This window comes from Echiichthys vipera, assembly GCF_963691815.1.
Source record: "Echiichthys vipera genome assembly, chromosome: 7".
NCBI lineage: Eukaryota > Metazoa > Chordata > Actinopteri > Perciformes > Trachinidae > Echiichthys > Echiichthys vipera.
In genome coordinates this window covers 19,438,071-19,452,199 of record NC_139832.1, presented here as the reverse complement: position 1 = coordinate 19,452,199, position 14,129 = coordinate 19,438,071, and the positions used below count along the sequence as shown (strand labels likewise).

The window sequence follows — 14,129 nt, the reverse complement described above, 5'->3', positions numbered from 1 at the left end:
TGCTGTACTCAGTTGTTGCTGCCATTTGAAACAGTGCTAGAAACTGACACATCGCTGGTGATGGCAATGACATGCTCAAAGGTTTGGCAGCTGTTCTCACAGCCTTTTCCAGCTTTCACAAGTCCCTTTTTAGTAAATCAAAACCCTATCTTTTAACTTTTTACATGGATCTCTTGGTGGATGTAACAACATTCTTCTTCTTTATGCTCTCGCACTAGTCTGTCATATTTTACTGAGGCTGTAATGCCAAAGAACGATCCCCTTAATACCTGCATCAAATTAAGTTAGTTTTCACACTCTTCAAATGTCCATTTAGTTTAAAAAATTTTGGACATTGAATATTTCCCAGCTGTATAATATGGTATCTCATGAAGTGGTCCAGTTCTATAAATCGGTGTTAATTAATGTCACAGGAGCATGCCTTAAATCTGTGAATATACCTGAAACATGAATATGACTGAAAATAAATGTCCCTGAACATTTGATGAATTTGGTTTGTAATGTTTTTAATTTGCAAAAATTATCACTGATAAATGAATGTTTTGTGAATTAAACTCTTAATTAATTATTGCTGTCCATGCTGAACTTACCCTCTCAACCATGTCTCCTCATTTAAAAGGAGTAGTTGTGGTTTTCTTTCAAATCTTGATACCACCTTCATGTCTGTAGAAGGAATTTGAAGGTATTGTATTGGAGGATTTAGGTGTCTTGGGAGTTTTTTACCAATACGGGTCATGGCATGGAGACTGGATATGAGCTTATAAAACTTTAGTCAAGGCTAAAGGAGTGATGGCACCAGGGCACAAATTGCATACAGTCAATCAATCTTTTTTATCTGTCTGCCACTATGCAAGGTGTGAGAGTGACGGCGTCCGATTTCCAATGAATGGAGAGCGATCCTCATTACTAATGTGCAAGAAATAAAGCCCAAATACTAACTGAAATAGCACAAAGGGTAAATTAACTAACTCTCAGTAATTAACAGTGGGTGAAATTTCACACAAGCTGAATAAATCTCTCATAAAAAATACTGAGGAGCGATTGCAGCCACTGACAGTACCATAAATTGTGCAATACTTACAACCACCATCAGCCTTGTCTCAGGGTCCAATTTACAAGCTATGGGTGCTAATGATATTACAGCACAAACACACCCATACAGTTAAGCAGATGGGTGCAATTGGCACTTTTTGCATTTGACTGAAACTATTCACGTGGCAACGTATAAATATTTTAGTGATGCACGGTTCAGGATTTGTCTATGCCTGAACCCACCTGACGCATTATGAGAGCCAACCATTTGCATTTACAGGGAACAGTTTTGCACCAAATATATGCATATTACTTAATTTAAATATTTGCAAATAGCCAAGAAGCGCCAAGATGCTGTTTCTTGGCAGAACAATTGTGAGTTTGAGTTGGGGGCTTCGAGAATAACACGGTTTCTTTAGGTCTTATTTGTGCAGGCTTAGTGGCTGCTAAAGCTGTGAAAAAGCTCTCGGTATTTAAAGTGTAATGTAATTAATAACACTTAACAAGGCTAGCCATAGGTAATATTACTCAATAATAATTAATTAATATATAACCAGGAAAGTGATGGTAACAGGCAATGCGGGCTAACTGAACACAAACCATTTTTTTAACATCAGTATAACCACATAACAATCCAGCTTGGCTGGGTGCAATAACTTCTCTGACCTGATTGTAATGATGAGTTTGCCAGGCAACCAATGGAGACTTCAGGAAGTTTTGGTCCCTTGTCAAAGAATATTCAAGCACACAACCCCCAGTCGAACTGCAATGTGTTACACCTTGTGTAAAGACTAAACAACTTAGATACTCTTTAACACATTAGTGAGTTTTAGATGTGCTGTTAGGTAGGTTTTGTTACCTTCGGACAGAGCCAGGATGGCTGTTTTCCAGTTTTTTTAACTCAGCTAACATGCTGCTGGCTATACTGTAGCTTCATATTTGCAGTGCAGGCACGAGAGTACCATCGTCATTGTCATCTAAATCCTGGTAAGAAAACAAAAAAGTCCATACCACAAATTATCAAAGTTAAAAGCTGCTCATAAATCATTTTATTCACCCAGTGGCATTGTAATTTGATCACTGCTACATTATGTCTGCTAATACTACATTACAGTAACCTTTTAAATCTTTAATGAAGCGTAACCTTTTCAATTTTGATGAAGTGTAAATAAAGATAATTATTTATTTTACGCACGCACACACGCACTCTCACACACACACACACACACACACACACACACACACACACACAAACACACACACACACACACACACACACACACACACACACACACACATGAGACACACGCACAGCAGCAATTTCTACTAACCCTGAGAGTGAGCTGAGATTGAACTGGCAGTCCAGTGACTTCCACCAGTGCCGTGTCATCTGCGTTTGCACTGAGCCCGTGGATGGACAGGACTGGTTGGCTGTATCGGCCATCTCGCCGAGGAACCAGATTCAAATCTCCATCCACGTGGAAGCTGGGGTCCGACAGCACAAACTTCAAATCCTTGTTCCCCGCACAGTCATCGAATTGGACTGGAAGAAACACATACAAAAAGGTGGATGTTATGCATTAATTCTGAACAAATTGCACACAGAAATGCCAACCGTAGGAAAAAGTAATTGAGCGTGAATGGACTATGGGAGAATGGGCCCCTGGGCATAGACATAAAAAATAGTCCCAAGACACAATTTATAGTTGTTTTGCCTCTTTTTGTATTCTGTGTCTCTTTTTAGTTGTTGTGAGTGTCTTGGTAGTCATTTTGCATCTCTGTGGCATGTTGTCAGCCCTTGTAGTTACCTTGTGTCTCTTTGCAGTCATTTTGGGTCTTTGTGGTTGTTTTGCCACTTTTCATAGTCACTGGAAGTCTATGTGTGTGTCTGGATCTGTTTTACTTCTATCTGTAGTTTATCTGTGTACATTTGTCCTTGTTTTTTTGTTTCTCTGTGGTCCTTTTGTATCTCTTCATGTATATGTCTCTTCGAGTGACATTTTGCAGATGAAGGACAGGGGGGACCCTAACACTGTTGGCCAATGGGCCTGTGTCCATTGGGCCCCTTCCACCCAATCCATCCATGACAGCACTATAAAGAAGAGCGCTTATGGAGTTGCCAGACAATCCACAAAAAAAGATTCTCCAGATGCTCTGGAGATAAACAGATACCCTGAGGAAAGAAAGGGATGTTCTGAAAAGCTCTATCAGATAGGCTACAATTCAGTCAGCCTGCTACAATATTCATGACCCACTGCATGCTACATACACATTGTAGACGTATTAATGTGTCTGACTTGCTTTTTGCAAGGCTGTTTCATTTACTACAGAAAATGCAGCATCCATTCGCAAGATTGGATGTCGAGGAGAAAGGGTTTAAGGTGCAGAGGGAGAAAACTATCCCTTCTAAATTCCGTGCAAGTGAGTGCACATGCGAGCTTGTCTTTTCTGACTGAGGGAGATACCGCCAAGGACTCTACCAGGCGTTATCCCTTCTGATCATGTTCATCCTCTCTTTATCTCTCTCACACCCTCCCCTCTGTGTTGCCACATGATCCCAATGTCCTCCCTCACCCTCAGCCCAGACAATAATTTCCTCCCTCATCCTTCACCACCTCTTTACCTCGGCCTCCCATGATGCTTCCTGCTGTTGTGGATTGTGAAGCCAGAGGAAACCTGCATGCATGGATATGTACACATGTTGTTGATCAGTAAATCAGGTGAAACATGAATCACATGGTACTGTACAACTCCCAGCATGGGGCCTAAAGTGCAGGGAAATGTCAAGCCTCAGACAAGTGTCTGCCTCAAACATATTGTGGCTTTTTGAGTGTTCTTTATGTCTTTTTCAGTTCTGTTTGAGATCAGGATTGCCTGCAACAGGATATTCTGTTTTCTTTAACCAAGTCTACAGAAAGTACTAGTTAGTTTACTGTAAAAACAAGGATGTAAAAACAAGGATGGGAAAGATTCTGTTTGTCCACTCCAGTGGGACAAGGGCAGGGCTGTCAGGCCAATGCCCTACACGACTTATCAATTAAGGATGTCGTGCTTTCAGTTCAACATAACATAGAAAACTGTAGCTCATAACCAGCAGAAGGAAACCCTTCCAAAAGATCTGAAAGTCTCTCATCTCTGTGATCTGTTAACATTGGGAGGCCATATTTCTGAGGAAGGAATGGGTTCAGATCTGAGACCATGTATATCACATTTCTCAGAGCAGCTTGTGATTCAGTGGTGCCTCTCTGAAAATAAAAAATATCTCCCATCTCCAGTGCAAAGGCTGTGCACTTTCTCTGCTGAACCAGCTCATTAAAAGTTAAACCAAACATACTGTAACAGCCTTGATGTCGCACTGTTGAATCCTCACTGCCTTACAAAAACAGGGTGTGAAAATCACTGCCATACAAATACAGATGCAAAATGGTAATGCAAACAGTCAATTAGCATCTGATTCAGTTTGACTTACAGTTTGTTTCCAGTGAAAATTGTGCAATTTTTTGGGTCTGATTGAGCTGTCATTTCTAACATATTGTTTTGCGGCAGTACTTATTCTTTGAGCTTTAGGTTTTTAAAAACCATAATCCTTAAAATGGGTGACACGGTGAGGTGGTGGTTAGCACTGTTGCCTCACAGCAAGAGGGTTCCTGGTTCGAATCCCGGCTGGGGCCCTTCTGTGTGGAGTTTGCATGTTCTCCCCGTGTCTGCCTGGGTTTTCTCCGGGTTCTCCGGTTTCCTCCCACAGTCCAAAGACATGCCCATGTTAGGTTAATTGATGACTCTAAAATTGCCCGTAGGTGTAAATGGTTGTCTGTCTCTGTTTGTCTCTATGTGCCCTGCGATAGACTGGCGTCCTGTCCAGGGTGTACCCCTCCTTGCGCCCGTTGTCAGCTGGGATCGGCTCCAGCCCCCCGCGACCCCGACAGGGACAAGCGGTTGAAGATGAATGAATGAATGAATAATTCTTAAGATTTCTGTAAGGATAAAGTTTAAGCTGAGTCTCTACAGCTGATAAAGATGGGAACTGTGAGTGGTGGGAATGACGTTACAGGACTGATACCGGTAAAGACCCAGTAATGGCAGAGTCAGCTGGGAAAAACAGCGATAGATATAATATTTTCACATAAAACTTTTGAAGAGATTTAGACTTTATTTTGTCGAATCCAGAGTCGGTCAATGTTGGGTTGTGAAGAAGTGTTTAATGATGCATTAACAAGGCAAATAAGGTAGTCTTTTCAGAAGGTATATGGTTGTATGTCAAGATGGTATGAATGTACTGTATGAAAAAACAGATACCACCCAAGCCAATTTTACAATTAAAAGCTTAAGTTTTAAGAAAAAAAATCCTTGGTACCACCTGAGGGTGGGAACATTGTAACTGCCCCTCTATACACTGTAACAGAAGTTGTTGTTTTTTTATAATTAGTGTTAGTAGTGGAGTTCACCTTTCCCATGCTAGACTGAAGAAAGAAAAATCCAAGCATGTAATCCAGCATTAATGTTTTTAATTTGTTATTATTTTCACAGTTTGTTTTTTAATGCACAAACAAAGTAATGTACAAATAATAACATAAAATCATTCTAAGTGCCAGTTATATGGCTATTATCAAGGTTACATGACATTGCAACCATATGACAAACACTGACTGCATATGATGGTGTGTACTTGAAAGTATCTAATTTCTTAAGCCTGTAAATATTCAAATTTTTCCAGGTCATCGTTATCCCCAAAGAAATTTAAGTCAAAAGCAACTGGACTTGGTTGTTTGTCTGGGAAGACGATTCACCTCTCATCAACGAGGCTATTGGTTTGACCAGTCCCAGCCTGGTCAGATGCGTAAATGAACTGATGAAGCCTCTTGGATGAGAGGTGAAACATCTTCCTAGACAAATAATCAAGTCCAGTTGCTTTTGACCTACATTTCTTTGGGGATATCTCATTTCTTAATTTCAGGAAAGATGTGTTGCCTAAGACCCACCACCCTCACTTCAATTGAAACTTAATAACTATTCCTAAAGCATACAGATTAGCACTATGGAGGGGTAAGGCAATGGCGAACCACTCCTTTGCCTACAGCCTGGCACACTGATTTTAAAACTTGAGAGAACACAGACATAATGACAGACTTAACCATTTTTTAACATTTTAATAATAAGAATGCACAAACCAGACTATTTAGTCAAGAAGTGGTGATTCCAGGGATTTGGGATTTTAAAGAAAACCGGGTGAACAAAAGTGACAGCCTGAGAAATTAAACAATTACTCCTTCTATAACCATAATTCCACAAGCTTGTCCTTCTTTCTACTGTCCACCTGACTCACTTCTCAGTCAGCTTGCTCTCATTGGCTATTGCAGGTTTATGTTCAATATTCCATCGCTGTTCCTTTCACACTACAGGATTTTAAGTCTGATCGTAATCAAACACGTTTTATATTTACAATTCGGGATTGAAGCGGTAACTTTTTTTGTTCATTTTTCTCAATCAAAGCAGATGCAATCTAGAGTTTTAAACCACTTACTGGAAGACTCCACTCTACCACCTTTTTTTCATTATCGTGTCTACCTATACATTCAACTTCCCCACCATTATACCTTGTAGAAATAATGGCTGGGTGTCTGACTTTCATTCATTCATTCATCTTCAACCGCTTATCCCGGGGTCGGGGTCGCGGGGGGGCTGGAGCCGATCCCAGCTGACATCGGGCGCGAGGAGGGGTACACCCTGGACAGGACGCCAGTCTATCGCAGGGCACATAGAGATGGACAGAGACAGACAGCCATTCACACCTACGGGCAATTTTAGAGACACCAATTAACCTAACATGCGCATGTCTTTGGACTGTGGGAGGAAACCGGAGAACCCGGAGAAAACCCACGCATACACTGGGAGAACATGCAAACTCCACACAGAAAGGCCCAGGCTGGGATGCAAACCTGGAACCTTCTTGCTGTGAGGCGACAGTGCTAACACTACACCACCGTGTAGCCCGGGTGTCTGACTTAAAGTCATCAATCCATACACGCCTATCTTCTGTTGCTCCAGAGTCCATGGTTAGCACTGTCTGACTATAAAATCAATAGACTGAAGTCTATCAAAGCACTCATTTAGTACACTTAACCTTTGTGACTGTATAGTCTGGCTTCTTTTATCTCTCTCACTGCAGACATTTTGAAATCTTCCCTCTGGACAGAATCATTTTCTGCCATCTGGATGAGGGTAAGAGCAGAATACCAGAGTGAAGAAAAGAGGAGGGTAGAAAAGAAGAAGGAAAAGGAAAATGAAAAAGAAAATGACAGGAACGGCAATGGTACAATGGACACTGAGGGAGAGCTACAAAGTCAACAACCTACTCTCCAAGGAAGCAAGGCTCTATCTCAATATTCAACTCTCACTTCTAAGCCAAAGCATGAAAGATGTGTTCATTTCCATTCCCATTACAAGCCTCAGATTTATTTCAATAACATGGGTGCGCTCTTTAGAGCCTTCAAATTGAACCGCCAAACAGTGTCAGTGGCATTTCAAAGGCAGCCAAAGAGTGTTTGATGGTATTCTAATGTTGTCAGGTTTTGGGGGATTTGAGAGGAGAGCATGGTGAGCTGGCAGCTTTGAAGTCGGGTAACAATGACAGAACGCAACTAACCCCGCTCACCACCAGCACCATCAAGCACCCACTTTCTTTCTTCAAAGTGCTGGCTCAGAGTTGAAATAACTGTGCAAAACATGGATTATTCACCAAAATCCCTCACTGATGACTCCGGGGGGGGGGGGGTCCACATTTTTTCTTCAATTCCTTATTACGTCTTTAAATTGGGCAATTTTAAAATGATGAAACTTTTTTTCGCAATACCAATTCTAAATGCCTAATATGTTCTACAATATATCAAATAGGTTACTCCTCTCAGGTTGCAAGCTTTGTTAATAGAATAGAATAGAAATACTTTATCGATCCCAAACTGGGGAATTGCAGTGTAACAGAAGCATTACACACAGACACTTCAAAACAGTAACAAAGAAATACATTATAAAAGATACCTAAAAAATAAAATGTATAAAAAAGTTTAATTATTATTGTACAGTGTGATTGCATGTGGCAGGAAAGATTTCCTGTACCTGTCCCCTCGACAGTGGAGCTGTTGATTTAAGGAAAGAAAAACTTTTTTTATTCCTTTTTATTTACATTGATGAACATTTTGAATTGCTGTGCATTCACACCGTGAGTGATGGAGGCAATTAAATCGCCCTGAACGCGAGTATCGCGTTGCTTGATCACATTTGTCATATTTTTGATCATCGCTTCTTTCGCAGGTAGCAGCTGAGGTGGCTAGCTAACTGAAGCTACCCTCCGGCTCAGCCTACTCTGCTCTTGTGTTAAATGGTAAGTTATGCTAGTCCTAACCAGTGTGTGGCTCTTGAAAGAGCTGTTGTGTTGTACTGAAATCAGGCCGTCAGTGAATTAACCCCGAGAGTCGTACAGGGTCCTCTCCGGTCTCTGGTAGATCAGACCAGAGACTCGCTTTATTCTGCAATGACCGCTTTCTTCTTCTGGATTGCCGGCAGACTAGATGCCTTAAGGCATGTTGCTGTCATCCACATGTCAGAAAACATATCATTTATATTATATATCCATAGGAACAGTAACGTTTTTTTTACGTAGTCAAGGACTGCAACTGTGGTGGATTTGGAGATCCCTGGAATATATCACAGAGAACTTTGATGACGCTTACCACAATCTCAACGTTGATTGGCTGTCACTGCACAGCGTCATGGGGTATCGTTTGAGGAGTTAAACATTTTTCAACTTTAAGCAACATGTGATGAAGTGATGCACGCTATCGCCGCTTCATTGCATCGCCCTTATAACCCAAATTGCATTGCCTCCTTCGTTTTTGGTATGAATGTGCGGTTGCATTACACTACAGTAAAATTATCCATGTAGCACAACAGTAGCAACAAAAATTGAAACAAAAGAAACACCATCCTACATGTTCTAGAAAACACACACACCTGTACTTTGTCAGTACCATTTCTTAATTTTGAAGCAATCAAAAAGTATTCAGAATAGATCAAATGCTGTTGTAATCCAATGGATTTCTTTACTAATTACAAAGTTTCCCATCTAATTGGTATTCCGTAACCAGCTACTTTTCAAAGTAATGTGACTCAAGCCTGCTAAGGCCAATGGTTACTTCAGGCTTGATCCTTCCATCACCTTTTTTTGGCACCACATGCATTTATTCAAGCTCTTATTAAGAAATATCTACAGTCTGCTTTACACATTTCGTTTTACAAATTTCACAACATTGTCAAGCACTGACATGTTAGTTATATAACTTACTCTGTATACTCAAAAAGGATAATGAATACAAAACATCTACACGTAAAACTCTGATCTAGATATTTTTCCTCCCAATGATGAAGCAACATATTTTGACATCTAAGCCTATTTACATTGGGTGCAGTCTCTTTGTCAGTCACATAAATTGCATTTTTTTCCCCTCCTCTGTCAGGTACTAAAGTTTTCCTTTGAGGTGTTTTGAAGACAATTTTCTATCTTGTAACTAAATGTCAAGTCTCTATGATGGGAGAGATGGGAATCAGAGGGGTAATCTCAAAGGTGGCAGCACGGGTGTGTTGTAGCTGATAGCTGCCGTGTTAACTAGATAGATAGAGTGTGCTCAGCCTCATAAAAAAGGCTCAGGAGTACACCATTCTTAAATAATCACTTGGCATTAGAGAAGAAGCTGCCTTTTAAAACGTATTTTGAATTGCATTTTACCCCAGAGTTTCCAATCACAGAGTATTGTGTAAGACCCATTATTGGGAATCAGTGGTAACATGGGTCTGGCTTTTTAGCTAAAAAGATAACGGTTTGAAGGAATTTACCCACTGGTGTGTCTGTGTGTAGGGGTGGGTGGGGGGGGGGTTGTATCTGCAAAGTGGCACAATGCTGACTCTGTTTTCCTATAGTATTTACCAATACAGTACAAGCTGTATCTCTATCAGAAACCAGATGGACAACTGCGTCACCCATATACAGACAAAAATAACTGTGAATGATATCAGCTATTTACGTTTTATCTTTAATGATATTGTCTGTTCAAAAGGAAGTGTTTGTATTTTATATTCTTAAAATAGACATATTTAGGTATAATGTGCATAATTAACTTCACTTGTTCATCTAATCATTTTAGAGACACCGCTCTTATTGTTTGAGTAGTTGCTCTCTGTCTGAGTATGACAACTCATTTTATCTAACAACTCATTCCAGATAACAGCTAGCTAATTCTAACACATCATGTGCCCCTTGAGTGTTGTTACAAATGACAGGGCTATAAAATGTACTGTCAACTTGTGCCCTCAAAAAAAGAAATATTTTTATTGTTAGTGTTTGATTTTTTATTTATAGCTATGATAAAACTGTCATAAAAGTGAAGAAGTTACTCTGAGCAGCACTGACATTCTTGAAATTATTTACTTGAGGTTCAGAGATTGTGTTGAATCACCAGCTTAGAAATGTGCAAAAGCTGATTATGATAAGCTGGCACTTACAAAATAGATCAGTCACTAACAGCTTAGCAGCTGAGTTGAAGTCATTCTACTAACTGAACAGTTGAAGCTATCTGGTACCACAGGGATCTAATTTTAATCAATATCACCATATTTTACCATGTACAGGTTTTGTGTGGTGTTTTGTCAAATACGGCTGCCAGTTTGGTAGGGATTTGGTGGTTTGGTTTGTAACACGGGTCCTTGCTGTCATAGTCAACAATTATGTACTGTTTTAGTCTGCTGTCTGTAACTCTGTGGGTAAACTGAGCTTCTTGTTTGTCTCTTTCTGCTACTGAACAATTGTAAAAAAGAGACAGAAGAGAAATGGGAGTGAGCGAGAGAAAGAGAGTAATAATCGTGAAATAATAAGGGCCAGCTCAGTGCTCACTTGACTAATGGCAATCTCTCCTTGTTATCGCCCTGAGTTATAGCGAACTTACTAGGCCTGGAATGCCAGGACAGTGCCACCGAAAGTCAGTCTGGTGCTGAGTGTAAGAGTTCAAATCTCATCATAGCCAAGGCTGCCACACAACTTTACTGTCTCATGATTACTCAAGAGTCTACAACCGTGCTAGTGGCTCTGTACAGCTGTACCTGCACAGAGGTGTTTTAAGCTAAAGGCTAACATCAGCATGCTACAGTTTGGGCTTCTCTGGGTTATATTTAACATTTCATAATGTGCCAAACATTTTCAATGGGTGACAAGTTGGGACTGCAGGCAGGCCAGTTTAGCACCCTGACACTTTTACTACAGGGTAATGCTGTTGGCATACTTGCAGAATGTGGTTTAGCATTGCTTTGCTGAAATAAGTAAGGCCTTCCCTGAAAAAGACGTCTACTTGGCAGCATAACTTGCTCCAAAACCTGAATATGCGTCAGCATTAATGGTGACTTCATAAATGTGCAGGTCACCCATGCCATGCTCACTAATGCACCCCCATACCATCATAGATTCTGGCTTTTGAACTGTGCATTGATAACAAGCCTGATGGTCCCTCTCATATTTAGCCCGGAGGAAGCAGCGTCAGTGATTTCAAAGAATAATTTAAAATTTTGACTCGTCAGACAACAGGAATGTTTTCCACCACACCTCAGTCCATCTTCAATGAGCTTTGGCCCAGAGAAAACAGAGGTGTGTTTGGATCTGGTTTATGTATGGTTTCTGTGTGCGAAGTGTTCCTGAGCCCATGCAGTGCACTAAAGATATGTGTCTGTTCTTAATCCAGTGCCATCTGAAGGACCAAATATCAGTCATGTAATATTGGTTTTAAGCCTTGTCCCTTGTACACAGATATTTCTTCAGATTCTCTGAATATTTTAGTGTACTGTCGATGATGAAATCCTGAAAATTATTCTCAATTTTACATAGGGAGCCATTATATTTATATAAAATTATTGTATCGCAGTCTTTTTATACCCAAATGGTGAAATGGGTTGCAGGCATGAAATTCATAATGGGCATTAAAAAAATGATGTTTTTCAGCTTTCAGCATTTTATATGTTGTCAATTTTCAATGTTTTGCAGATCATCACAACTCATCAGTGGTGATACTAGAAATACATGAGATCACCAAAGTAATTTCAATTTAACCTGAGGGGGACTTTCTATAAAATTTTGTGGCAAACTAGTGGGAATGGGCAATGATTATTGAATCTTCCAAGTTAATAAATCATTAAAAGTCAAATAGATTTGGAAACTATATTTGTCTTGTCTTCAAACAATATAGGGTCCCTTGTTTGATGCCAATCACAACACTGAACAGCTGGTGGTACAACAGAATAAGTCTTCTGATCACCCGGTCATGACTATTCATCCTATGGAGACAATGTCTACAAAATAACGTGTTCATGCAAAAGTTGTTGAGATATTTCAGTCTGGACAGAAATGGTGGACTGACAGTCCTCCAACTAACAATTATTTCCATTGTCTAATAATCTGTCAATTATAAAGATTAATTGATACTTTATTTGGTCTATTAAATGGTGAAATGAAAAGATTATTGGATTAAAGTCTTTGCAGCTCTAAAGTAGACTATGTGCTTTTGTTAGGGGCCAGCAGCAGTCATTGACAGCATACTTTAGCCATGCTTCTTAATTTTGGCCAGATGTTATTATGCATGTGAAGGTGCATTTGCAGTTGCATAACAGTAGAAGGGATGCAGAAATTATCATTATTGTGGATACTGTGGCTTCACTGCTAGAGCCAGGCCATGTCAAATTACTGTGGGTAATTTCTAAACAGTGTACATTAACAATCAAGGGAGTTGCTGCACTTCAACTGCATGCAGCGCTAAATTACAGCAGTGTTATTCAGCCACCTGATGGGGGGGATTCTACTTCCCTATCTATCTATCTATCTATCTATCTATCTATCTATCTATCTATCTGTGTTTACAAAGCAAGGCAAACTAGAAAGAACCTTGGGCTTATTAGATTTTAACAAGGTTTTCTGAGCATCTTTTTTCTGCCATAATTACAGTGCGTATTTCCCCCGACGGGCTGCAGCAATTTTGTTCATAATCAGTCACGTTCATCAGGATACAAAATAAGTCAGAGATAGTCTCTTCTCCACTCTGTTGCTCACTAACAGTCACAAACTCAAACAGAAGTCAATGTCCACAAAAAATGCCCTCATTATTATCAGCAGCACTTCATAAAGGGGTCTGAGGCAAAACACAAGCAAACATTGTTTACTTACATCTAACAAATTAACCCCACTTAATCCATCAGTGAGATAGTCAGCCCATCAGCAAAAAAAAGATATACTGTTGAAGGTTTTCCAACATAAATAACATGCATTCATATCACTGACAGTGACAGTTAACATCCTGCTGTCTCCAAATGAAATGTTTAGGCCTACAGGCTTACTCTTTGAAGTTGCTGGCTTCAAGGTCAGACCTGCTTAGATATGAATTCATTTAGATTTCTATTTTAGAACCCATCACAGCTCTCCTCACCCGTTTTTTATATGAAATATAAATGAAAGTATATCAGGGAATCTATGCAATGGAGAGCCCCTGAAGCCTTGCTTGACAAGGTTAACCACAGCTACAGATCAGAAGGGAGTGAGTGAGCACAGTAACAAACTTCAATCAGCTCTTGTTTGTTTGTCAGTTGCAGGGTAAAGTGTTCCATCTTAGAGAGCCAGGGCAGGGATGGATGCCCTCAGATGAAGAAGGCAGAAGGGAGAATCATTGCTACGGTCATGTAAAGACGACATTTTGGATGGTCTGAAATTATTGGTTGAAGAGATATGTAGAAAGTTACTGTACAACCCTGCATCACTAGTAAACCAGATTAAGAGATAATATTCAAAGCAACCAAATTCAATCACCAAATACAGTCAGTCATTCATCCGCACCACTAGGCAACCAGTACAATGAACCAGATGACCTCAAATTATACTGCCAGACTTCTATTGGCTGACTTCAAAATTTACTGGATCTATAAACATTAGCTTTTGTTTCTGCTTCTTCCACATGCTGATCACAAAAAAGACCCCTGCCCTAAAACTGTATTCAAACTTGGATGGCATTACATTTACA

The 14,129-nt window shown here is 40.0% G+C and overlaps 1 protein-coding gene across 1 annotated transcript in view; it reads right to left on the bottom strand.

Moving 5' to 3' along the window:
- cdh13 (cadherin 13, H-cadherin (heart)) overlaps positions 1-14,129 on the bottom strand; it is a gene marked incomplete at its 5' end in the record, with an annotated part of 302,811 nt that overhangs the window by 265,854 nt on the left and 22,828 nt on the right. Inside the window, one exon of the mRNA XM_083916469.1 lies at positions 2,364-2,575. Within this exon, the coding sequence (XP_083772595.1) occupies positions 2,364-2,575 (212 nt within the window). The remainder of the gene's footprint in view (positions 1-2,363; positions 2,576-14,129) is intronic.